At 40.7% G+C, this 27,904-nt stretch overlaps 1 protein-coding gene across 1 annotated transcript; it reads right to left on the reverse strand.

Annotated features, from left to right (window-relative positions):
* Positions 1 to 12,664: 12,664 nt before the first annotated feature.
* LOC103581730 (zinc finger protein 420-like) lies at positions 12,665 to 17,014 on the reverse strand. Its single transcript, XM_008563493.1, is given in 4 exon segments — positions 12,665 to 12,989; positions 13,051 to 15,283; positions 16,643 to 16,787; positions 16,997 to 17,014. Coding segments are annotated over 4 exon segments (2,721 nt in total).
* Positions 17,015 to 27,904: the final 10,890 nt, after the last annotated feature.

Raw genomic sequence — 27,904 nt, forward strand, 5'->3', positions numbered from 1 at the left:
CCTCAGAGGAATTTATTTAGGTACATCTTGCAGTATTAGCAATAATGAAGTCATCACCTTCAAGAACAATTAATAATCAAGAACAATTCTATCATCTGAGAAGACCGAAACTAGAAGTGTTAATATGCTGTTGGGCAGCATCAGCCTTTGCAGTGGAGCCTGCAAAGATTCCTATGATAGCAGATAAGATTTCTTGTTGTCTCTTCATTAGTGGCTAAAACATACTTTGTTCAAGAGACCTCCCAAAAGAAGCAAATTCAAAATTCCATGACTCACCAGGAAAGTCATGCTTGATGCTTTGTTGTAGTGAAAGGGAACTAGCCCAATAATTATTCCAATGATTGCTTTTAGATCTATTATGTATTGATAATAGAGGAATCCAATATCCCCATCCATATTTGCTGTTGGGCCCATTTTTAGGAGCAAACTTTACCTGTGAGCCACATGGTGCCTATGGGTGGAGGATGAAGATGGCACCCACGGGAAGTAGGGGAGGCATAACCCAAGATAGCTCTAAAAGGTTTCTATTGGTCCTCCACTATTTCCGCAATCGTGGACCCTGCGTGATTGCTATGCTCAACATGTTAGTACAAACTGCATGCCCACATGATCCTTTAATTGATTGGTTAATTCATGGACAGTCTCTTCTTCCTTGCTTATATAAATTGCAGTGTAACGGCAATAAAGTGGAACTGCCCTGACAAAACCCCTGCTGCGTTTGAGTGTCTCTTTCACGGGGCTGGGTTGGCGGGCAGCAGGCACACTTTTCCCTGAGATCCCTGGGTCCCAACACTGGGGGTAATCCTGCCGGCTCCTTCTCCTTCTGGGCCCGAGGGAGGACGCCAGGTGCGCCCCCTCAATTGGCCTACTTTTCAGCTGTTTAAACATCTGGAAGCCCATATTGAGATATCCCACCTGCAAGAGTAAATGTAGCTGATAGAAGCACAGACAATTTTCTCATCTGTGAATTTTTGCATGTAAAGGAAATAAATGAGTATGTTATATTACTGCATATTGCTAATGAGTCCTAAATTTGGGATTGGTTTCAGTAATATTTCACACACACACACACACACACACACACACACACACACACACACACTAGGGAGAACAAGGAATGATTTTTTATTTTTATAAATATGACGGGTAAGGGTATCTTAACCCTTTCCTTGGTGTTGTCAGCACCACGCTCTCCCAAGTGAGCTAGCCGGCCATACCTATATAGGGATCCGAACCCGTGGCCCTGGTGTTATCGGCACCACACTATCCCAAGTGAACCATGGGCCGGCCCCTAGAACAAGAAATGTTTTAAGAAGACTGACCCATTGCACATTTCTACCGTCCAAATTGGCAACTAGTATTTTGAGTAGGTAACAAAGGGGAAGGGAGTTGAAGGTAGATGACAAAATTTCACCCTATTGGCAGGTACACTTATATAATCTATACAGGTGGTGGAACGTGGAATTTGGTGTATAAACAAGCACATCCAGTTAGTCTTCTCTGTAGCATTCATGAAACTGGGAGGTGTAGTTAGTTTGCAGATGGAAGCTGCTCAGGAGACATGAGGTCAGGGTAGGAGGATGGATCTTATCTTTCCTCACCTGATCACCTGCACCTTTCTGTACATTGATGCTGGTGGAGGCAATGGTGAAGGCCTTGAAGATGCAGCTGTACTCCCTGAGTCAGACAGGGGACCATCCATCACTTAGGGGCTCTTATTTCACATCCTGGAGGCAGCAACCATGGGGTGAGATGCATAGTTGTAGATGGAAAGGGTAGAATGAGAAAAAGATGTTTATCCCTTATCACAGAACCACAAGCAACTATTGCAAGAGAACAAGAAGGCCAATGAGCTTCTGGAGTCTACTGCCCTGCATCACCACCAGATGAAGCTGTAGTGGCAGAAGTGGACATGGAGACCCTGTGGCACCCAACAAAGGTAGTGGAGGGTTTCTCTGCTCTCCTGTTCAGCTGTCTCTGTGTCTGTTAACTACATCTTGTCTCTCCTCCACCCTTCTCCAATTTTTTCCCCATTGCACCTTCCCGTGCCACCCCTTTAATCCAGGTGAAGGAAGAGCTGACAAGTACGGTGCGCAGGATCCTGCCCAAGCCCCAACCATTCAAGAAGTCTATCAAAGAAAGGTGGAAAGATTTCTAATCCAGTCAGAGAGCAAAAGCAGCACCTAAATGTGGCTACAGGAAGGAGGGCAAGAAGTGCCCCAGGAATACTAAGAGAAGGGTCTGCAAGTGAGGACAACCCTGCAGTGGACACAGCCAAGAAAAGGTCACAAAGGCACATTGGCGATTGGGAGGAGGGAGCTTAGTATGGGTGCAGAGATAGTGGAGAACCCCTATCCCAGATCCTAGCTTCTTAAAGAGAGGTCCCAAGTTCCAAGAAGACCTTGAGGTGAATGACCCACAGCCACTCACTGTACATAGCATGATGCCCTTCCAGGCCAGGAGGACACACCTCACCATGACCTTACCCGAGGGGACTGTGGGAAATGAAGACCCGATTCTGGTACAACCCACTTCACCTAAGACTGTGCTGAGCTACGGATGGAGGTCGGTCCAACACCATGTCCCTGAGTCTTCATAAAGCCTTGGCTTGTCTCTGTCTTTGGCCTGAGCCAGAGTTTCTCCAACCTCTTGGGAAACTGGAATGATGATACATAGGAAGTGACAGGTGTTTGGGGCTCTCAAGGTAGAGAGACAAGGACTGAGACTCTCTCTGTCTGGGCCTACAGGTTCTGGACCTCACCTGACTCTCACAAATAAGAAGAAAAATGTCAATGTTCTGGGATCGAAAGCAAACCAATTTCATGCTGTAATTCCCACTGGTTCACTGAAGAAAATGAAATATCATTTGAGGATGTGTGTAGTTTGTTCTCTTATAGACATTAGATATATAACTGAGTTCTGGAAAGGAATATGCCTAATACATTCAGTCTGCAGGAAGTCAATCAACCTGGTCTTAAGTTGTGTACACCTCATGCAAGTTTCAAATCCACCAATATGCATTAACCCAATTAAGGCCAATGACTGAAGCCAAGGTGTGAATCTCCTGGGTCCAAACACATGGATTTGAAAACAAAGAGATCCCTTCTCTTGACAAGCACCCACACCAGGTAAGCCAGCAACTTGGTGGGGTTGAAGAGAGAGACCCACCCATGCTTTCAGACTCTTGAGCATGGTTTCCACAAAATAATGGAAGAATGAGGCATAGTCAAAAAACCTTTGCAGCCAGTCTGAGGTGTCAAGCAACAAAACTAAATCTCAACCTCTCTTTTTTTAAAATACGATATGGGGTAACCACACCTGTGTTTTAGGTGAAATCTTGACAGATGATCAAAATAATTTTACATTCAGTTGAAAGTAGAGAATACTCTGAATAACAGTACAGACATCACATGTAAAAACTTCAATTTAGCTAATCTGTGATTAGAAGAAATTTATAGGATCAAACTGAAAAGATTCTGCACAGAAAATGAAAAATTATCCAACTGAGGAGACAACCTACAGATTGAGAAAATATTTGCAAGCCTTACATCTGACAAAGGCTAAATCTAAAGCATAAAAAGAACACAAAATATTCAATAATAATAATAAATAACCCTACTCAAAAAGTGGGCAAAAATCTGAATAGACATTTCTCCGAAAAAGACTTGAAATGACCAACAGATATATGAAAACATTGTCAACATCACTAATCCACAGAAAAATGCAATTTAAAACTACAAAGAGATCACGTCAAACCTGTTAGAACAGGTATTATAAAAAAGATAAAAGATAAGTGCTCATGGTGGGAATACAACACTAGGTGGAAATGTAAATTAGAACGCGGCTTTCAAAAGTAGCATAAAGTTTTCACAAACAGCTATAAATAAAACTACCAAATAGTCCAGCAGTCTCACTTCTGGGTATATGTCCAAAGGAACTGACATCAGTATGAGAAAGAGATGTCAGCACTCCCATGTTTATTGCACCATTATTCACAGAGGTCAAGAAATCTAAACTACAGAGATCCTCATCAATGAGTAAATGGACAAAATAAATGTTTACATAGGGAATAAAATTCTACTCAGCCTTAAAAGAGGGGTAAAAATTGTCAATTGTGACAACAAAGATGAATCTAGAGTGCATCATGTTAAGTAACATGAGGAAGGCACAGAAAGACAAAAAACAATTAATTTTACTTGTATGTGTACTATTAAAAGGTCCAACTAATAGAAAGCGAAGAGTGAAGTTTACTGAAACTGAGGGTTAGGATGGCATCAAAGATCAGTGGGGACATGTTGGTCAAAGAGCACAAAGGTTCTATTCAGCTGGAGGAATAATTTCTGATTATCACACAGCATGGTGAATATAGTTCATAGTAATATATCAAAGTTGCTAACAGTGGATTGTAAATATTCTCACCACAAAGAAATTTGTTACAGGTAATGAATATGTGAATCATTTCACAATGAATACATGTGTTGAAACATCAAATTGTAACTCATAAGCATATACCATTATAACATGTCAAATAAAGCAAATTAAAAAATTTTAAAAGTATTGTCCCATAGTATTTTTTTTTGAAAAAGGACAAAAATATCTCCCCAAATACTACATACTGACCACAAGAGAAACATGTTCAATTCAAAAACACCAACAGGTTGAAAGGTGGTGGATGGGAAAATATATACAACATAAACAGAAAAATAACACAGATAGACCGACTGACCATACTAATCTCAAAAAAATAAAAAATAGAAAAAATAAAATATAAATGTTACTGGGAATAAAGAGGGTGATTTTATGACAAAAGTGTCAGGTATAAGGACACCATAATAATTATAGGTATACATGCACCAAACAAATAAGCCCAACATCAAATAAAAGAGAAATTAAGGGAGAGACAGACAGTTCTATATATTCAGCAATGCCAAGTGCAACTTTTGACTATCTACTCAAAAGTTTCATTTTAACTTTTGCAACTAGGCAAAAGACTGATAAGAGTATAGAAGTCTTGGACAACATTATCAAACAACTTGATTTTACACATATGTATATGGAGAACACACCACCACCAAGAGGATACTAAATCTATTCAGTGCCCATGGAATATACTCCAGAAAAGACCATTTATGAGGCCACAAACTATCCTCAATAAATTTGAGGATTCAAATCATAAGATGTATGTTTTCTGACCACACTAGATTTAACATGAAAACGATTAGCTGAATATTCCAGTAGTTCACAATTATGTGGAAGTTAAACAACAAACACCCAAACTGCCAGTGTCATAAAAATGACATTAAAATTAGAATCACTTTGACATTGAAAACAGTAACACAACATACCATAAGTAAAAAAAGGGTTAGAATAAACTTTACACTTGTAAATGTCTATATTTTAGAAAAGAATGATCTGAAATCAAAAATAACCTTCCAACTAAAAAAGTAGATAAAGGTGGAAAATTAAACCCCAAAAACAAAAAGAAGAAAATATTGATTAGAGTGAAAAATGATAAATGATGGTGCTGTACTCTCTGCCAACATTTAAAAGAGATTTGGGGACACAATGGTGGCAGGTGGAAACAACCTGCCTGTGCAAAAGGACCCCACAATCCCTGCCTCCAGCCACACCCCTCAGGTTCTATGATGGACCCATTTTCTCTTACTTGCTCTTACCTCTCCTTGGGTCCTGGGTCTCCCCCACCCCAAGGGCTCTGAGGGCAGATAGGTAGTCACCAAAGATTCTAGAAGACTCCTTAAGTGAAAACAGGCTCTGGGGCAATCTCTAGGTCTGGAGGCCTATACACAAACAGAGCCATGCACAAGGCAATATACAAGTGGAGTCAAGATTCACCTGCTAGTGGCAAGGTACAAAATAGCACTCCATCACTTCAAATAGAAACACAAGAAATTTCTCAGGTACAGTGCATGTGGTACACACTCATATCTCTGATTTGGCCCCATTTACAAATATGAGGAACAGGGATAAAGGACAAATATCTCTTCCAGATACTGCTTTTCCCTGAGTAGAATAAGATAAATACTATTGCTTACAGCTGTTTAAATATGTTCAGACAAGTTATTTACTATTTTGTGCATTCCCATGGAAATGTTTGTATTCAACCCACTGACTGGTTCTGTGTTAACTTCAAACATTAGAAAAAGTTACCTTTACTTGATAGTTCTGTAATACTGGTCATACAAAGTTACTTACAATAGGAGAGTAGAAAAAAAACCTATGTAGTGCTGTACCTTAGACTTAATATATTTAACAAAATATACCAAAGTTAGAGTGGCAGTTAAGGTCAAAAATCCTGAAGTAAGTCAAAATAAACTATTTATTATACTAAGTGTACATATTTCATATGCAGAATTATGCTGGGTTCCGTTAAGATAAATTGTTAGTGAAGAACACATTTATGCATAAATGTTGTATACATGAGGAAGCTTTTTGGAGCACTGTAGGCTGTTTAGCGACATCTGTGCCTTCTTTTCACTAGATGGAGTAGTGCTTCATAACCTTCAGTTATGACAACCAAAAATGTGTAAGCCAAATATCCCCTGGGAGACAGTATCACAATCATATTTAAATATTGGTATACACTCAAAACGTTAAAAACAGGTTTGATACTAATTTTATTTCTATTTCAAAATTTACATTCATTATATAAAATTGATAGTTTTCACTTCAAATTCTGACAAAAAAAACACGTTGAACGTTTTCTTGAAAGCTTTGACACATTAGATTAGATGGATATTTAACTATATTTTAACTATTCAATGAGGTGTCCCTGCCCGATACGATGTGCCATATTTACTGCATTGAATCTCCCCATAATTTGATTTTCCCATATACTGATTTGGTTATAAAAGGTGACAACACAGGATTCTCTTCCCATATACAAGGACTGGTAACTGCTCAGAGTTTGTAAAATCAATTAGGTGCAGTGGGCTGATTGTTTTGTAATACAAACAAAGCACACATAGAATGGCTCAACGAAGAAAGAATTTCTTATATAATGTATAAATGGAGGTTTGGGGATAGAGCTGGGAATATCTCTGGTTTCTTCAATTCCTTCTATTTTAAGTTAGGGTGGATTTTTCCCACCTGTGGACCCCAGCTCCACCCAGGAGTCATCTTCATTCAGTCCCAGGGAACATGAGAAATCAGGTAAAACTGCATGGCATTTTTTTCCTTGCCTGGCCTGGAAGTAATGCTCATCACTTATATCTATGATCCGCTGAACAGAGCCAAATTAGATGGTCATCCACCCAATCACAGAAGGCTTAAATTGCAGGCTATGTATACAAGAGAAAAGAGTGGTTGTATTTAGAAAACACATAGCCAGTCTAATCCATGCCGAATTTCCCCACTGTGAAAATTCTCTAATGCCTGCATGATGTGACTCATTTTCTATTTTTATTTATTTTTTCGTGAGTGGCTGGTATGGGGATGATTGTAATGATGGGGGCATGACTGTGTCATGAGCACAATGCTATAAGCAACACAATGCTATAATGCTCTAACAATAGCCGGCCTTGAGACTTTGGAGAAAAGATGTTTTCACACTCATTACAGTCCTCCTTCCATGAGTATTACACATCTGGTTAGTCAACCTACTACTTATCAAAAACCTTTAAAAAATACAATTATGAAATAAATGAAACAATTTTCCAAAAATCAACACACTACAACAACTATTTACAGAGTACTCACATTTTCCCCAACATCTTAAGTAATGTACATGGCAGGACATGAATTGATAAGACACAAACAATGCACCATTTGAAGAAGGGACTCGAGCATCAGCAAATTTTTATATCAATCGGGAATCCTCAGAACATTTCCCAATACCTGAAAACAAGTACATATTTATAGGTCTCCTTAATGTAGGTTATCTGATGTATCTTCAGGTGTGACTTCTGGCACAATATTTTCCCATACAAATTACATTCACTTTGATTTTCCCCTGTGTGAATTCTTTTGTCGGGTCCGCTGCTGGCCGACCCATACAGCCCTAGCCTCGTTCCTTTTGGTGGGCGAGCAAACGGCCTGGGATTCCTCTTTCCCTCCTGTCCCCTTTGGAAGGAGATGGGGAAAGACAGCTGTAAAGAGAGGTGAGCACATCGCCGGCACCCCAAACAGCCCCATTAAAGGACACTCAGACGTGGTGGGGGTTATGTCGAAGCAGTTCCATTTATTAGCACATAAGCACTTGCTTTTAAAGGCAAATGGGAAAGGCAGGTTTTTTACATCCTCCACTCAGCTTAAGGGTTCCTGTCTCAATGCCTATCTATTGCAATCATGCAGTGTTCATGAGTGCGGCCAATAAGGGCTAAGGCAAGGTTCCCGCAGACACTCCTACCCTACTTCCTCCCGGCGCCGTCTTAGGCTGCCACGTTAATTCACTTGTAATGTCACTTAAGGTGGCATTAGTTTTTAAGGCCCGACATCTGCCCCGTTTTGTCTTAATAAGGCAGCTGGAGGCAGCTAACCTTCCCAGCTTCTCCTCCATTCCCTCTGGTGGCTGTGCCTGTCTTAGGTTGTTTCCCTCTGGAAATCTTACCCGTCATTGACTATCCAGCCAAGTGGGGGTGGGGCAGAGCCTTAGAGATTGGCGTTGATTTCTTGAAGGGCCATATTGACCCAAGGGCTGTCAGGGCTTTCATTATGGGCCACCTCCTCTACCACCTGGGTAAGCATTATGAGAGAAGTGGTGTTGCGTCTTATAAAGGACAAACCTGGCAAATGGCATAAGGCCCCAAGATGAGGGGGCCCACCAGGGAGGACAGCAGGGTGGTGAGCCACGGGGAACCTGAAAGCCAGCTTTGGAACCAATTACTATTGGCTTCTCACTCTTTTTTGTGCTTTTCTAGCCCTTCTCTAAGCTTAGCTAGGGAATCCTTGACCACTCCAGAGTGGTCGGCGTAGAAGCAGCACTTTTCTTTGAGGTCAGCACATGATCCTCCTTGCTGTAAGAACAACAGGTCTAGTCCATGCCGATTCTGTAAAACAACTTCAAAAATTGATGTTAGCGATTTTTTTTATTTAAATGTGATACAGACACCTCCAAGCGGCTTGTATGACCTCCCAGGTTTGGTTGGCTCGCTCCTGGGGACCTTCCCCAGTGGCAGAGGCCCTTGTCCTTGTTGACCTGAGGAGGGTGGCCACTTGGAGCATCCACAAAGGGTTCATAATGCAGTCTGAAACATACAAACAATAAACTCCTCAGGGTCCTCGGTACCCTGGATGTCTGGCAAGAACTTAAGATTTTTGGCTGGGACCCATATAGGGGTTGACTCACTGAGGGGGAAGATACAACCAAACCCTCGACCCATAGTTAGCAATGGGTCTGGACCCCTCCACTGGCCTGTTAAGGGGTCTTTCCACCTCACTTGGGCTTCTGGGTGCGGTGGTTGAGCTGACCAGTGTTTCTGGAAGGCAGACGGGTTCATTTTTGGAAAAATTTAGGATGTTTAAAGTTAGGAGTGCCTGTCCCAACTGCTGATGAGGGCTGGTGACTCCCCGTTCTTGTTTCAATAATTGATTTTTTAGAGGAATTGGTGATGCCACTCAACAATGGCTTGTCTTTGAAGGTGGAGACCCATTTATTTTTGCCATAGTGGCTTAGGACTGTTCGATTTCACCCCGTGTCAACAAGGCATCGAAACTCTTTGCCTTGAATTTTAAGATTAATTTTTGGTCTTAAACCAGGAACTATAGGTATAGTCCAATGAGCCTGGGGTACTGGCTGCCTGGTAGGGCATGCAGGTACTGGCTTTGTATCCCCTTGGGGTGACGGGGCTGGGGATTGCCCCTCCTCTAGTTTAGACCGGCACTCATGCTTCCAGTGAAGGCCCTTACCACACCTAGGGCACGGCTTAGAGGGAAGGTTTTTATTTTTGCAGTTGGGACAGTCCCTTTTGAAATGACCTTGTTCCCCACAGCCATAACATTGACCCCTATGGGAGGGTTGTCTGGGGCTCTCCTTAGGGATCCTGACACTAAGAGCCTAGGTCATAGCACCTGCAAGGGTTTCCGCTTGAGCTTGTAGAGCGGAAGTTAAGGCCCTGGTTTGTTGTTGGTAGCTTCCAACGTCTCTACTGGCAATGACCCACTTTTCCATAGTATGATCTTTGAGCCTGGCACAGGCAAGCTTGTGGTCAGCAGTCATGTCATCCCACACTAGCATTTTTACAAACTGGTCCCGGAGAGGACCTGAGGGAAACTTTCTCTGTATGCTCTGTTGCACCCGAACTATGAAAGAGGGCAGGTCCTCAGAGGGTCGCTGGGTGACGCTGGCCATTGTGGGCTCACTGAGCCCTTCAGCCAACTTCTTCCATGCGGCTAATGCTGTTGCCCTAACCTGGTCCTGGTAGGGAACTGGGATAGCAGCCTGTTGGATTCCAGTACTAAATTAATCTGCTGTTCCAGACAGCATGCCGAAGCTGATAGGGATGGGTGGATTGGCTGCTTGGTTTATCTCTGCCTGCACATGGCACTCTTCTTCAAAGAAGGTGCAGAATTTGATAAACGAATTTGGGGGGAGGACAGCCTTACAGAGCATTTTCCAATCTTGTGTCATGCAGGGTTGGTGTGCTAAGCCCTGGAGGATGGTTTCTGCCCATGGGGAATTGGGCCCATCCTCTGTGACAGTCTTTTTCAGCTCTTTAAGGTCATGAGCTTCACAAGGGTATCAAACGGCTGGCCTATTTCCACCGGTGGCTTTGTCAAATTTGGACCTACAGTACTTTTTCCAATGTAATCCTTTTTTACATCGGGGGCAAGGTATGGTAGGGGGTTTTTCCCTTTAGCCTTGGGACACTGGCTTTTAAAATCACCTTGTCTTCCACAACCAAAACATTGTCCCTTGGGCCGGTCCATGGCTCACTCAGGAGAGTGTGGTGCTGATAACACCAAGGCCACGGGTTCGGATCCTATATAGGGATGGCCGGTTAGCTCACAGGCTGAGCGTGGAGCTGACAACACCAAGCCAAGCATTGAGATCCCTTTACCAGTCATCTTTAAAAAAAAAAAAAAATTGTCCCTTGAAGGGTGGGTAAGTATTGTTTCCTGAGGGGATCAGGGCGGTAAAGGTCTTGAAGGCTTCGGTTAAGTTTTGTGTCTGAGCCTGCAAGGCTGAGGATAAAGTCCCAGCCTCAGCAACAGCCTTTTTTAGTTCTTTTACAATGTTGACCAGATAGGCCTGAGGGGCCGCTTCCCCCCACAGGCTGCAGACGGCCAGGGGTTCCCAGCGAGCCATGACAGGAAAAACCTTTGGCTCTGCTGGGGATGTTTTTAAAGGTGGACTAGCCTCCTCCACTTCTTCAGGTGCTGCTTTCTCTCCTTCAGCTAAATTTTGGTGGGGTGAGAATGCCGGGAGAGGAGGGTACAGGGTAGGGGTATAGGTATCACTCAATGGCTCAGGGCCTTGCATTGGCAGCTTTGTTTCCTTTTTTCTCTCCTCATTGAACTGTGCCCAATTCCTTTCTGCCCCTTCCTGATGCTCGGGATGCAAGCAAAGCATTAGGGCAGAAAAGGTTAGGTAGAACCCTAAGGGGGGTCTAACCCATGACTAATCTCATTCTTTCTGGCCAGGATCTGAACCTGGTCCCAAGTCTCATTGAGAATAAGTTGGACGAAGGTGCCCAAGGGGCTACCTGCACCACATGACGCCAGACATTGGTGGCTGTGGAGTCAGGTATTTCTAGGCCTCTGCTTTTTAACATGTACTTTAGAGCCTTGCAGGCTATCTCAGCACTCTTTCGACACACACCTCCCATGTCGCCCCACGAGGAAGGGACAAAGTGAGCACAGGGCAGAGAAGTGCAGAGACTTCCCCTGTTATGGTACTCACCCTGACACGCAGGCAGATTACTTCATGGCAACTACCGCAGTTGCGGGTGCCACTCCACTGGTTGATCACCCTTCATTGACCTTCTTTCAGAACCGAGCAGCCAGGGGCTTCATTCGATCACCTTTAAAATGCCTCACACGGGGCACCACTCTGTCAGGTCCACCGCCAGCCGACCCGTACAGCCCTAGCTTCGTTCCTTTCGGTGGGCAAGCAAACGGCCTAGGATTCCTCTTTCCCTCCTGTCCCCTTTGGAAGGAGACAGGGAAAGAGTGCTGTGAAGAGAGGTGAGCACACTGCCGGCCCCCCAAACAGCCCCAGTAAAGGACACTCAGACGCGGCGGGGGTTCTGTCGAAGCAGTTCTGTTTATTAGCACACAAGCACTTGCGTTTAAAGGCAAATGGGAAAGGCAGGTTTTTTACATCCTCCAATCAGCTTGAGGGTTCTTGTCTCAATGCCTATCTATTGCAATCACGCAGTGTTCATGAGTGCGGCCAATAAGGACTAAGGTAAGGTTCCCGCAGACACTCCCACCCTACTTCCTCCTGGTGCCGTCTTAGGCTGCCACGTTAACCCACTTGTAATGTCACTTAAGGTGGCATTAGTTTTAAGGCCTGACATTCTTTTATGTCAATTAAGGGGAGTTCCAATAAAAGACATCATATTTGTTCCATTCATAAGGATTTTTTTCCTGTGTGCATATCCTGATGTCTTCTAAAGTGTGACTTTTTAAATTTTCCACATTCAGTACATTCATAGGGTTTCTCACCTGTATGAATTCTCTGCTGCATGCTGACGGTTGGACTTTTTCAGTTAAAGGATTTTTCCATGTTTTTTACATTCATATGGTTTTTAGTTTTACTGTGAGTACTCTGATGCACCAAGATGGATGACTTCTTTTTAAAGGTTGTTCCACATTTATGACATTTGTAGGCCTTCTCACCAGTTTGAATTTTCTGATGCCACCTGAGGATTGACTTTTGGTTAAAAGCTTTTCCAAATTCTTTACATTCATAATATTTGTTGTGTTTGTGAGTACAATGATGTATCCTGAAGTATGACTTGTAGTTAAACATTCTTTGACATTCATTACATTCATACAGTTTCTCACCTGGGTGCATTCTCTAATGCATGCTGAAGGCTGACATTTGGTTTAGAGCTTTTCAATATTCCTTACATTCATATGGTGTCTCACTGTGTGAATTCTGATACCTGTTGCTTAAAAGTTTTTACACACTGCTTACATTCCTATGGTTTGTCTCCTGTGTGAATTCTCTGATGCATGCTGAGGTTAGACTTTCACTTAAAAGCTTTTCCACATTCTTTACATTCATATGGTTTCTCACCTGTGTGAACTCTCAGATGCAAGTTGAGTGATACCTGTTGGTTAACAGCTTTTCCACATTGTTTACATGCATGTGGTTTCTCACCTGTGTGAACTCTCTAATGCATACTGAGGTTTGACTTTCGGTTAAAAGCTTTCCCACATTGTTTACATTCATATGGTTTCTCACCTGTGTGAACTCTCTGATGAAACCAGAAGGATCTCTTTTGGCTAAAAGTTTTTCCACATTCTTTACATTCATATGGTTTCTCACCTGTGTGAATTCTCTGATGAAACCAGAAGGATCTCTTTTGGCTAAAAGTTTTTCCACATTCTTTACATTCATATGGTTTCTCACCTGTGTGAATTCTCTGATGCATGCTGAGGTTAGACTTTCACTTAAAAGCTTTTCCACATTCTTTACATTCATATGGTTTCTCACCTGTGTGAATTCTCTGATGCATGCTGAGGTTAGACTTTCACTTAAAAGCTTTTCCACATTCTTTACATTCATATGGTTTCTCACCTGTGTGAGTTCCCTGACGCATGCTGAGGATTCCCTTTTGCTTAAAAGCTTTTCGACGTTGTTTACATTCATATGGTTTCTCACCTGTGTGAATTTTCTGATGCTTGTTGAGGGATGACTTTTGGTTAAAAGCGTTTCGACATTCTTTACATTCATATGGTTTGTCACCTGTGTGAATTCTCTGATGCATGCTGAGGTGCGACTTTTGTGTAAAAGCTTTCCCACATTCTATACATTCATATGATTTCTCACCTGTGTGAATTCTCTGATAGATGCTGAGGTTTGACTTTTGGTTAAAACCTTTTCCACATTCTTTACATTCATATGTTTTCTCACCTGTGTGAATTCTCTCCTGCCTGCTGAGATGTGACTTTTGGTTTAAAACTTTTCCACCTTTTTTACATTTATAATGTTTCTTTCCCATTTGAGTACTCCAATGCATCTTGAAGTATGATTTGTTAAAGGTTTTTAGACAACCATTACATCTGTAGGGCTTCTCACCTGGGTGATTTCTTTCATGCATGCTGAAGGCTGACTTTTTGTTATAAGCTTTTCCACATTCCTTACATTCATATGGTGTCTTGTCTTTGTGAATTCTCTCATGCCTGTGGAGAGCTGACTTTTGGCTAAAAGCTTCCCCACATTCTTTACATTCATTTGGGTACTCACCTGTGTGAATTCTCTGAGTTGTCTTCAGATTTGACTTTTGGTTACATTTTCCACATTCCTTAAAAATTCTTTGATGCTTGCTGAAGTCTGAATTCTGGTAGAAGGTTTTTCCACATCTCTTACATTCAAATGGTTTCTCAGCAATGTGAATTCTCTTATGCTTTTTGAGTTTTGACTTACTGTAGAAAATTTGACTTTCCTCACGCTCATATGGATTCTCACTTATGTGAATTCTCTGAAATACAGTAAGGGCACAATTATGGTAGAAAAATTTTCTACATTCATTACATTCATATGATTTTTCACTTGTGTGAATTCTCTGATGACAGTTGATAAATGAATTTTCATCAAAGTCATTGCCACACTTAAGAAATCCATAGGACATTTCCTCTGTGTGAATTCTGTGATGCACAGTAAGTTCTGACTTCTGATAGAAAAATTCCTCCTGTTCATTACATGGATAAAGCTTCTTCCCTGTAGATGTTCTTTGATATGAAGTAGCATATGATGTCCTAATTAAAGGTTTCTGACATTTGCCATATTCATCATGTTTCTCTCCTGTATGTGTAATCTGATGTTGAGAAAGTGTAATCTTTTTATAGAACATTTTCCCACATATATCACACTGAAAAGTTTTCTTTCCTACCTGAGTTATCTCTTGGGCAATGGCAGCTGACTTATCACAGGCTTTACCATATTCATTATATTTACAGGTGGTCTCACCCATATGCATCTTCTCATATGTAAGTATTAATGGCACTGTGTTGGAGAACTTCCCTTTTCCACTAAATTCAAAAGGTTGCCCAGACTGAAACCTGGAATGCTGACTGAGATTCTCAGGATGTCTCTGTGACTTCCCAATTATATTATGCTTATCAGATTTCTCTCCAGCATGCATGGCATCAGTCTCTGTAAGAAGTATACTCTGACATACATTAAACTCCTCATGGCCCACTCCTGAATAGTTTCTATTACTTATAACCAGATTTAAAATATGCTTTGAACTCAAATTAAATGATTTTCCTAAATCAACTCTCTCCTCAGTTGATTGGTTCCCATTGAGGATTACACCTTGCCACAAGTATCTACCATGACTTTCTTGGCTGCTCTTAATTAGGTCATTAACTATCTGGACATCTGAAATGACAGAAAGAAAAAAAAAACCATACCAATATTTCATTGCACACTTTTGTAAAGGTAGAGAAGCTTCTCACAATCCTAGTAATAAACAATTTTGTACAAGTCAATAATGGGTATTGGTTTCATGAGTATACAGGGATTTTTCCTACTGACAATGTTAAGTTGTATTTATTTTCAAAAATTGCATCATGTTTTTCTTTGCTTCTTTATTCACTTTTTTCTTTTTTAAATCAAGATTAAATATTTGATAATTTTTGCCATCTTCCTAATTGTAGTTCTGAAATACTTGGTTATCACTTTCCACTTGTTTACACTTTTTAGACTGTTTTATTTTTATAACAATAGTGGTTTTCTCCTGATGCTCTTTTCTCATTACTTTGTTTTGAATATGGCTACATTTTCCTTCATTGGCTACTTTCAGATACAGGAGCAAGCCAATTTTTCGTTACATATTGAGGAAAATGACTTAGGTTAAGAGTTTTGCATTCACATTATTATACTTTTTACTCTTCCATAGGAAAGGGCTACAGGTATATGTGGAAGTTTTTCAAATAATAAAATCTACTTTTCTCCACTCTAAGCATAGCCACCCACAAATTACTCATTAAACCTGACTTCCTGTGCTTCTCAGAACCATTACTATACAGGAAACCTCAGTCCACCCATTCAGACACACTTTTCCTGCTGGTCTAAACTATTTGTTTCTACAACCAAGGATATGCCCATCACCTTTGAAAAAGCTCTTTTTTATTTTTGACTCCTAAAATCCACTTGTATTGTCTTCCCAAATTCTGAAATAAGCACTTCCACTTGATAATTCATTGCTCATCAAAGCTTTGGCATTATGCACTGGAGTTTTGAATGATGTACTCTCATAAAAAAATGGAGTCTCCTGTATACCTCTCATTTTCTTTGTTGTTTTAAAATGATTTTTACAAAAAGAAGAGGAAAATACTAACTTCAAATTCCACTTCAAAACAGCAATCTTAGCTTCTCAACTTGAAACCCATGGTTCACTTGGCCCTGGTACCCGATACTCTTACCAAATAGCGTAAAACCCTATAAATTGTTCCAATATTAATTTTAAAAACCTGTGCCTCCTGAATGTTACTGAAGAGTTTCACTCACCCAAAGACACCAGGCTGCTGTAGGTCTCCAGCATCACATCCTTGTACAAAGTCCTCTGAGCATCATTCAAGTCCTGCCACTCCTCCCAGGTAAAGTCCACAGCCACATCCTCAAATGACACCAATTCCTGTAATGGCACATTGATCTCAATTCAAGCCACCAGCCCTGGGTCACGAAACAGGAATCTCAGAGTTCACACGTGTGTGTGTGTGTGTGTGTGTGTGTGTGTGTGTCTTATGTGTTAAACAAGATGCTTCTTTTTGGTGCTCCATATGGTGGAGAAAAAAACCCAGCAGGAATATCATCTTACAGTAATACTATAATACTTACTAAATATATGATTCCAAATCTTACCTTATAACTAATGACCATCCCTGTGGCTAGTGACAAAAGTACGAACAAAATGCTTCCCCAAGGAGTTTATAATCAGGTATGAAGACATAAGTGTAAATATATAACTGAACCAGTGTGTAAGATAAACATAGAAATATATTTTGCAATTCACTGAAATGACAAAGACGTTAAGCTCTTCCATGTGAACCACATGTTTTCCTTAATATAAGACAACAGCAAAACTGCCATCACAGACCAAAGGAAGACGCCCCATGTTAGTGGAACTACACACAGCACCATGTCTAGGTGAATGCTTGTGAGCTGTGATAACAAATACACACACTATTTTAAAAACTCATTATGAAATGATTCTGCATTTATATATTTGTCTATTTCAAACAGTAAAGCATATGCAATTGTTTTTTAATTACTTATAAACTGAAGGCATATACAAGTGCTTTCCAAAATTTCCTTCCTACATATCAAAAAATTGCTTGTGTCTGCATGAGACTGAACACTGCCAGTTTTTAAACCACAGGGTGCAAATAATGTAACTGATTTGTATTTCCAAAATCACATAACTAGATTTACAGTTTAATAGCTATACACTAGAAAGGGAATGGAAAGAACCTTAGAGTCAGATGGGAAGAAAATAGGATGATGGAAGACTAGCTACATTAGAACATAGAGCAAGTCTGGTCAGTTAGCTCACTTTGGAGAGCGTGGTTCTGGTAACACTCAGGTCACAGGTTCAGATCCCAGCACTGGCCACCCAGTAGGAAAACAGAAAAAAGAACAAAAAGAACACAGAGCAGTATGCATCCAGAAGAGGGATGTAATACTACAAAAAAGAAAAAGGGAAATAAAATGCAGGAAGACACTGTGGTATTAAATTCCTGTGCAGAAAATAAAAGTGTTTTACTCTCAGGCTCTCTACATAACCATAGTTAGTTAGCTACTGGCACTCTAAAGTGTTAATTGAAGAATGACAAAAAAATATGATGGGCAGAAATAAAGCAGACTTGAACACATTATACTTAAAATATCTGTGGGAATGTCAAAATTGCAATCAGATACATGATTCCAGAGTTGAAGCAAGAGAGACCTAAGCTGAAGATAAAGATTTGAAAATTTGTTAGTCCATTTCTGGTGCTTATAACAACATACCTGGAACTGGGTGATTTGTAAGAAAATGAAATTTACTGTTTGCAGATTCAAAAGCTGGGAAGTCCAAGGTCCAGAGAACAGCTGTGGAAGGCTGTGGTGGAGACTACAGTGAACCAGTGGTCTCATATGGCAGAAAATGGCAGAGTAGAGACAGGCTAAGCTCTCACGTGTTCTTCTTTTAAAACCCTCAGAAGCACACTTCTGCCCCCCATTATTAACTGATTTCTTATGGCAAGATCTTACAATCTAATCACATCTTGAAAGCCCCAACTTTCAATGACCATAATTGGATTTCCCACTATTTTAACACTGTCAAGCTGCGGGTCAGGTTTTGGGCGGACATTCAGTACAAGGAAAGTATGAAAGTTTCAATGTTACTTGAAGACATCAGAATAAGTGAACAAACCTAAGAGAGTCCAAATAAAAAGAAAAATCAAAACCAAAAAAGTATAAGGAAAGAGTCTGCAGAAGGACTTTATTGTTAATCATAAGATAGAGGAAATAAAAGATTATAAAGAACAAAAAGAAATGTTCTAAACTTATTACACCATTAAAGGAAAGCTCTACATTAAGAGATCTACCAATATAATTCATCTTATATTTACTTTTATTTATTTATTTATTTTTGCATTTGGTCCATTTTGAAATACAACATATTCATTGTTCTATCAATGAAATTCCTTTAAATAATTACACAGACATTATAAAGATACATGGTGGGAGGGCAACTGACCAGTATATGGATCAAACTATGGTCCTTGACATGACTGGCACCATACACTCATGAACTTCATAGACTGAACACAGCTGAGGAAAAAAATCTCTTGGCTTGAGGATACATCAACAAATTAAGAACTGAAAAGCATACACACACAAGAAAAAGACAAAAAGGGACAGAACATAATATCCGAGGACTGATGGACAATGACAAAAGTTGTAACAAAGAGTAATGAAAAAAAAAAACAGCACAAAAGATATGGAGGGGAAAAACATAGAAGAAACACTTAAAACAATAATGTCTAAGAACTTCCACAATTTAACATCAAGCACAAAATCAAAGATCAAGGGAGTTGAGATAACACAGAGCCAGATAAATGCCAAAAAGCTACATCTTCATATGTAGTTCTCAAACTTCAGAAAATGAAAAAGAGAGAAAAAATCTGACTGAAACCAGAGGGAGGAAAACACATCTTGCTTAAAAAGAAGCAAGATAAGAATTACTCCCAGCATCTCCTGAGAATCCACATAAAGAGAGAATAGTGAAATATTCAAAGTGTTGATTAAAGCAACCTACAACCCAGATTTCTGTACACTATGAAATCAAGCTGTGGAAAAGAAGAAATACTTTCTCAGGCAAAAGAAATTGGAAGAAATACTTTCTCAGGCAAAAGAAATTGAGAGAATTTGTTGCCAATACACCTGTGCTGGAAGCAAAGTGAATAAAAAAATTCTTACAGAGAAGAAAAAAGACAAGCATTAGAATCTGCATATCCATAATGGGATTTAAAGAAATAAGTGAAGGTACAATAAAAAGCATTTTAAGTTTTATTATTGCAACATAGTTGATTATACATATCTTTGGGGTACAGCATTGAATATCAATACCTATGTGCAATATGTGACATTAAAATCAAGATAATTAGTTGAGGACTTCCAGTCAAGATGGCAGAATAGATGGTGACCAGTGTCACTCCCACAAATAGACAAATTTACAACTATAAAAATGTAACAGCCAAGCTGGTGCTGCTGGAGCTCAGGTGAAGAGGAGGAGAGACCTATGGAACTCATGAAGACTGGAGAAACCATGAAGAGAGAAAGAAAAAACTGCTCTCAGTGTTTTGGGCCATGGCTGCTTTCATGCTGGAGCACATGGAGCAGGAGCTGGCAGAAGCTGCAGCTGTGCCCTTTAGATGGAATTACTTGGAGGTGGAAGGGGAGAAGAGAACTTTGGTGGCTCCCAGGACAGCAAGATCACTAACAGGGTTCCCATGGACCCACACAGGACTGAAGAGCCAGAACAGCTGAAAAAGGGGAGCCACTTAGAGTGGTGAGTCACCACAAGGGACTGGTGCAGGGCCAATCCCAGGGGAAGTGTTTGGAGCATGGGTGGTTGGGGACACGGGCCCACTGGGAGAACACTGGGACACAGCAAGTACAGACAATCTGCCCCCCAATGAGCACAGGGCCACTCAGAGAAGACTGCTCAGGAATGCAGAATTGCATGGGGTGCAGTCCAATGAACTCAGGCCCAGATCAGAGTTTTTACACGACCCAGGTGCACTGTCTGGAGAGCCGGAAGTACCTGTAAGGTCAACCATTAAAGCCTGAGCTGCACAAAAAGTCTTCCCTAGGGAAACAACAGCAAAGCAGCAATTCACCTCAATCACATAGCTAAAGTCCTGGTTCCCAAAGGAACTTTCCCCAGGTAAGAAGCAAGCAAAGGTCAAAAACTTAGTTCTGGGCCAGGCACACCATGAATGCCTTGGGGCCCACCATAGGAAATGGGGCATGGAATAAGGGGCCAGTAATCCCACCCACAACCACACACCACCAGCACATCAGAGCCCCACCCAAGAACCCAAGGATTGGAGCCAAGGACTGGATCCCACTCGAATACACAGGCATGCCCCCAATGCCTAGGGGTCTGCCTTGGTACCCAGTGTTAGCACCCAGGGACCGCAACTCCTTCCCACAACCAGGCACACTGTTAGAGTGCCTAGGGGCCCCAACTGGGGGTCCGAGGCATGGAGAAGGGCACTGGACCTCCCTCCCACAACCAGGTACACCGTGCCAGCACCTTGGGGTCCACCTGAGGCATAGAGAAGTGGGCCAGACCCCCTCCCACAATGAGGCATGCTGGGAAAGTGCATCATGGCCCGCCCAGGGGCCTGACACATGGAGGAGACCAAACATCCCTCCCAAAACCAGGCACCCTGTGGCAGCACCCTGGGGGCCGCCCAGGGTACAGAGCCAGGGACTGGAACGTCTCCACAACCAGGCACCCCATGCCAGTGCCTCAGGGCCTTCCCTGGGACCTGAGGCATGGAGAAGGGGACTGGACCCCCCTCCCAAAACCAGGCACCCTGTGCCAGCACCTCAGGGCCCACTCAGGGACCCAGAGTACGGAGAAAGGGACCAAACAGTCTCCACAACCAGGCACACTGCCAGCACCAGGGAGCAGGCCAAAAACATCTCTGCCATGTGGGTGGCCCACCACAGCCACCATAATAACCATGGCTGCCATGAATGTGGCTAGATGCCACAACCACCACACAGATGGTCTGCCAGCCACTGGAGTGAATTGACACAAGGAGAGTCACCAGCAGAGATAAAGAAAGGAGGAGGATGTCTGTCTCCACAGAGCCCATTTCATAGTGATGGAAGAGACATCTGCTCTATGATAGTATTTGGGGACCTGATTGTGCCTCTCAGCACTGGACAATCATTTGGGCAGCAAATCAACAGAGTAACCATTATTTTTCCAGAAGGAGAGAAGAAACCTAGGGTGATTAGAGAGGGGAGGGGGAAAAGAAAGGGATGGGGATGGATTGGACAAGAGGCATAAAGAATAACTGCGATTTGTAACAATATATATGCTAGTAATATTGATTTGGTCAACATATCTCAAATGTTAAGCCCCCAAAATATGTATAATCAATTTTGATTCAATAAAATTTTTTTTAAATTTAAATAATCAGAAACGGTGATTACTATATTCCTCATTACACAATGTAATCGATTTTGGGGTCCCTTTACTCCCTTCCCACATCCCCCTTGCTATTTTCTACCTCTGGTAACTACACTTCTGTTTTCTTCTCTCAAAGTTCAATACATTATTTTGATTCTTGTGTATTTCTTTTGATGCTTTATTGTTTACTTTTGTATTTATTTATCAGCTCCCACATGTATGCGAAGACATGCAATATTTCTCTTTCTGTGCCTATCTTATTTTACTTAACATAATTTTTTCTAATTTCATCCATGCTGCTGTGAATGGAAATGTTTCATTCTTTTTAGGGCAGAGTAATATTCCATTATATAAATATACCACAATTTCCTTATCAAGTCATCCAGTGAAGAAAATTTAGGTTGGTTCCAACTCTTGCCTACTGTAAATGGAGCTGCAATAAACATGGGAGTACAGGTGTCCCTCCTACATGATCATTTCCATACCTTCAAATATATACTCCACAGTTCAATTGCTGAGTCATTAGGCAGTTCTACCTGTAGTTGCTTGGGGAACATCCATACCATTTTCCATAATGGCTGCACCAATTTACAGTCTCATCAACAGTATAGGAGGGTTTCTCTTTCTCCACCTTCTCATCAGAATTTTTCATTTTCTGCTTTTTTTATAATAGCCTTTCTAACTGGAGTGAGATGATATCTCGGTATGGTTTTGATTTGCACCTCCGAGATGCTAAGTGATATTGAGTATCCTCATGTGTCTACTGGACATTTGTGTATCTTCCTTTGGCAAATGCTTATTCAGCTCCATTGCACATTTTTAAAGTCAGACTATTTGTTATTTTACTGTTAAATTGTTCCAGTTACTTGTATACTCTGGGTATTAATCTTTTGTCAGGTGCATAGTTTGCAAATATTTTCCCCCAATCTGTAGGTTGTTCTTTTGCCTACACAGAAGCTTTCTAATTTAATATGATACCATTTCTTTATTTTTTTCTTTTGTTGCCTATGCTGTGGGGATCATATTTGAACAGTCTTTGCCAAGTCCTACTTCCTGAAGTATTTCCCCTATGTTTGCTTTCAGGAGGTTTATAGTTTCAGCCCTTATTTTTAAATTTTTTTTTTGTCCTATTTGAGACCGGCCGCACCACGCTCAGCGAGTGAGCACTGTTAGTGCACTGGTCATCCCTATATAGGATCTGAACCCGTGGCAGGAGCGCTGCAGCGCTCCCAGCAGCGCACTCTCCCGAGTCCACCATGGGCTCAGCCCTCAGCCCTTATTTTTAAGTTTTCAATCCATTTCTTCCAATCCAAGAGCACGGAATATCTTTCCTCCTTCTTTTTCTTCCTTAATTTATTTCAACAGTGATTTGTAGATGCCACTGTAGAGAACTTTCACATCCCTCATTAACTGTGACTACTGTAAATCGAATACAGCTTTCTTGATTTCTTTTTCTGTGGGTTCAAAAACATTACTGATCTTTGCTTGTTAATGTTGTATCCCGAAACATTACTGAAACTGTTTACTGAATCTAAGAGGTTTTTTTGTAGACTATTTAGGATTTGCTATACATAGGGTCACGATACCTGCAAACAGACGATTTGACTTTGTCTTTTCCATTCTGGATGCAATTTCCTTCTTTCTCTGGACTGATTACTGTGGCTAGTATTCCCTATACCACATTAAATAAGAGTTGAGGGTAGATATCCTTGTTTTCTTCCCATTCTTAAGGGGAAAGCTTCCAACTTTTCCCCATTCAGGATAAAACTGACATTAAGTTTGTCATATATGGTTTTTATTGTGTGGAGATACTTTCTATACCTAATTTGCTGACAGTCTTTTTCATGAAGTGATGTTGAATTTTTTCAAGTGCTTCTTCAATGTCTGTGGAGATAACCATATGCTTTTTGCCCTTGATTTTGTTGATGTTGGGTAACACATTTATTGACTTGCATATCTTGAACTATTCTGGTGTCCCTGGGATGAATCCTACTTGATCACAATGTCTATTTTTTTGGATGTTCTGCTGAATTCTATTTGCTAATACTTTATTGAGGATTTTTGTGTCTATATTCATCAAATATAGTGGCCTACAGTTTTTTTTGTGTGTGTGGCATCTTTGTCCGCTTTTGGATCAGAATGCTGTCTTCCTTGTAGAGTTTCAGAGAATAAACTCTGTTTCAATTTTTTGGAAGTGTTTCAAAAGAATTTGTATTAATTCCTCCTTAAAGGTTTGGTAGAATCCATCAATAAAGCCATCTGGCCCTGGGCTTTTCTTTGTTAGGAGATTGCTAATTACTGCTTCAATCCTGTTGCTTGTTATCACTTTGTTCAGGTTTTCTATATCTTCTTCATTCAGCCTTGGTAGTTTTTATGTGTCCAGAAATTTGCCCATTTCCTCCAGGTTCTCAAATTTATTGGTGTATAGTTGTTTATAACAGTCACCAATGATTCTTTGTGTTTCTGTGGTATAGGCAGTGATGTCTTCTTTTTCATTTCTGATGTTTGTTATTTGTGTATTATCTCTTCTTTCTTTAATTAGCCTACCTAAAGTTCTGTCTATTTTGATTATTTTCTCAAGAAAAACAAATTTTTGTTCCACTGATAATTTATATCATTTTGGGAGGTTTCTATTTCATTTAGTCCTGCAGTGATCTTATTTCTTGCCATCTATTAGTTTTGGAATTGATCTTTCTATAGTTTTTTGAAGTATTTTGTTGTTTATTTTCAGTCCTTCTACTCTTCCCATATAAGCATTTATTACAGTAAATTCAGTTCTTATTACTGATTTTGGAGTATCCCCTATGTTTTGGTGTGACGTCTTTATTTTCATTAGTTTCAAGAAATTTTTTCATTTCTTGTTCAACTTCTTCTTGGACCCATAGGTCGTACAGGAAAACGTTGTTTAATTTCCATGTGTTTGTAAGCTTTCCAGAGTTTTGTTTGTTATTGATTTCTATATTTAATCCACTGTCATCTGAAAATATATATGAAATAACTTCATATGTTTTGGGACTTGATTTGTGACCTAACAGATGGTCTATCCTGGAGAATGTTCCATATACTGATGAGAAAAATATATATTCTGTGGTTGCTGGATGAAATCTTTTTAGATATCTGCCAAGTCCAATTCCTCTAAACTGCAGTTTAAATCTTGTGTTTCTGTTGGTTTTTCACCTAGATGATCTGTCCAATGTTCAGAGAGGGGTGTTCAGATCCCCAACTATTATGCTATTAGAATCTCTCTCTTTAAGTCTAATAGTGTTTGCTTGATATATTTGGGAACTCTAAAGTTGGGTGCATATATATTTAGTATTGTTAGGTCTTCTTTCTGAACACATACTTTTTCATTATATAGTAACCTTCTATATTTCTTTTTATGGTTTCTGGTTTAAAATCTAGTTTATCCAACATCAGAATAGCTACTCTTCCTTGTTTTTGGTTTCCATTCATATGACATTTCTTTTTCCATCTGTTTACTCTTAGTATGTATGTGCCTTTACAGGTGAGGTGAGACAGCATATAGTTCACTCTATCTTTTTAATCCAATCACTCCATGTCTTCTGAGTGGGGTATTTAATCCATTTACATTAAGAGTTATTATTAAACTATGTTGACTTACTCCTGACATTTTATTAATTTTTGCTTGGATGTTTTCAATACATTTTTTCCGTTACTTCCATTTCATAGTTTGTCTTCCATGTTTGTTGCTTTTTTGAGGTGATTTTAGAAGTTTCTTTCTCTTTAACACTTGCATTTTTGTTCTATTAATGGGTTTTGTTCTTTCTCATGTATCCATCATAAAGATTTCTGTTGTTCAGATACTGGATGCAGTACTCCCTTGAAGATATCTTGTTGGGCTGGTTGTGTGGTGGTGAGTTCCCACAGCATTTGTTTTTGTGGGAAATGTATTCTTTCTCCCTCGTTTCTAAAGAATTGTCTTCCTGGGTATAGTACTCCTTGCTGGCAATTTTTGCCTGTTAGTATTTTGAATATATCATTACATTCTCTTCTGGCCTTTAGGGTTTCTGATGAAAAGTCTGTTGTTACTCTGATGGGGGCTCCCTTAAACATGACTTGACATTTTGTTGCTTTTAAGATTCTCTTTGTCTTTGACCTTTGCCAATCTGACTGTGATGACTTGGAGAGGATGTTTTTGGATTGAATTGGTTTTGGGATCTTTGAGCCTCCTCGATCTGAACATGTATATCTCTCCCTATACCTGGGAAGTTTTCTGCTTTTATTTCATTGAAAATGTTTTCGATTCCTTTTCATTTTTCTTCCCTTTTGAAATACCCATGATTCAGATATTTGTGTATGCCAGGTTGCTTGCTTGTTTGTTGGGGGTCTGAAACCCCACATCCCTTCTTGTAAGACCGCTCCTACGTCTCCTACGTGACAATCTGCTCAGATGGCCGTGCTTTACATGATAACTGCCTAGAAATCTGCTTGCTCCTGGCTATGCAAGTTAATTTGCAAGTGACCTTTTATCCTTCTCCAGAAACTGTTTAACCATAAACATTCTGGGCGGCAACATTTACTTTGAATGTCCTGTCTTTGTCTCTCCTCAAGATATTATTATATCTTTACATTCCAGACCCTTTGTAGCATGCCTGCTTTTTCCTATATAAGATGTAACCTAAGAATCAATAAATGAGACTTGATCAGAATACTGTCTTGTCTTCATTTCTCGTGTCTCTTGTCCCATCCAATTACCACTCCCCCCTCCAGGGTCCTCGTTGAATATCCCACGGGTCGGGACATTTTTGGCACCCAAACGTGGGGCCTGGATACAGGGATCCTGTGAGGAAGACAGCACATCGGAGGGTCGACCACTGAAAATGAAAGAGTAAAACCTTCGTCCGCGGCGGGAACCTGCCGCGTCAGGATAAGGTGAGTAAGCGCGCCCGATAATGAGACAAGAATTAAGAATTAAGAATCAAGAATTAAGAATTAAGAATTAAGTTGTCATGACGTGTACATAAGACAGTTACAAAAAGCTTTAAAGACATGAGGAGTAAAGGTTAAAACAAGTGATCTATTAAGATTTTTTGATTTCGTGAAGAACTTTTGTCCTTGGTTCCCAGAAGAAGGGACTACTAATTATAAAAGTGGTCTTGAGTTGGAGACATCTGTGGGTTCCGGGGTGCTGAGGATAGAAGCTGAGATAGCAGAGTGTGAGATATTAGTGGCCCTGGAGATAAAAGTGGAGATTTCAGGGGTTCCAGGAACAGAGACTGGGGCAGCAGAAGCTGAGATATTGGGGGCCCAGGAGATACCATCTGGGGGTTCAGGGGTCCTAGGGATGGATTCTGAGATAGCAGAGGCCCAGAAAACAGAGATGGGGACTTCACGGGTCTCAGGGACAGAGGCTGGTGAGGCAGGAGTCGCAGTGTGAGGAAGATGAAGATAAGTTTTTCTGTTAAGAAAAGAGAATACAGTGCTAGGAAGTGTAAATAGCAAGCAGCTTACTAAGATATTGCTTAGCATTTTAGGTTTGTAATTTTCATAATGTTAAAAGATATGAGGAAAAAGGAAGACTTAAAGCTTGAGAGAAGAAAAAAATGCTTATACAACAAGACGGAGGTTGAGAATGAACCTTTTTCATGGAGAGAAAAAAAAATTCTTTAAAAAAGATGTTGAGGCCGGCCCGGTGGCGCACTGGGTAAGTGCGCCACTTGGGAAGCGCAGCGGTGCTCCCACCTGAGGGTTCGGATCCCACATGCGGACCAGTTCCCGCTCACTGGCTGAGCGAGGCGTGGGGGCAGCACCGAGGGTTGCAGTCCCATTGCCGGTCCCAAAAAAATGCTTATAGAACAAGACGGAGGTTGAGAATGAACCTTTTTCACGGAGAGGAAAAAAAAAATTATTTTAAAAAGATGTTGAGAGGAAGAACAATGGAAAATTCCCTGTCTAAGAATAAGAGCCTTTTTCAGATTTTGTTAACTGGCTAATGACAACAGCAGATAGGTTGTTAGGCAAAGCAGATGCCAATCTTGATTGCATAAAACATTTGGCTTTTGAAAATGCTAATCCCGCATGCCACGTGGCCATTAGGCCCTGCAAAAATAAAA

Source organism: Galeopterus variegatus, unplaced genomic scaffold, assembly GCF_000696425.1.
Source record: "Galeopterus variegatus unplaced genomic scaffold, G_variegatus-3.0.2 Scaffold13791, whole genome shotgun sequence".
Lineage (NCBI taxonomy): Eukaryota > Metazoa > Chordata > Mammalia > Dermoptera > Cynocephalidae > Galeopterus > Galeopterus variegatus.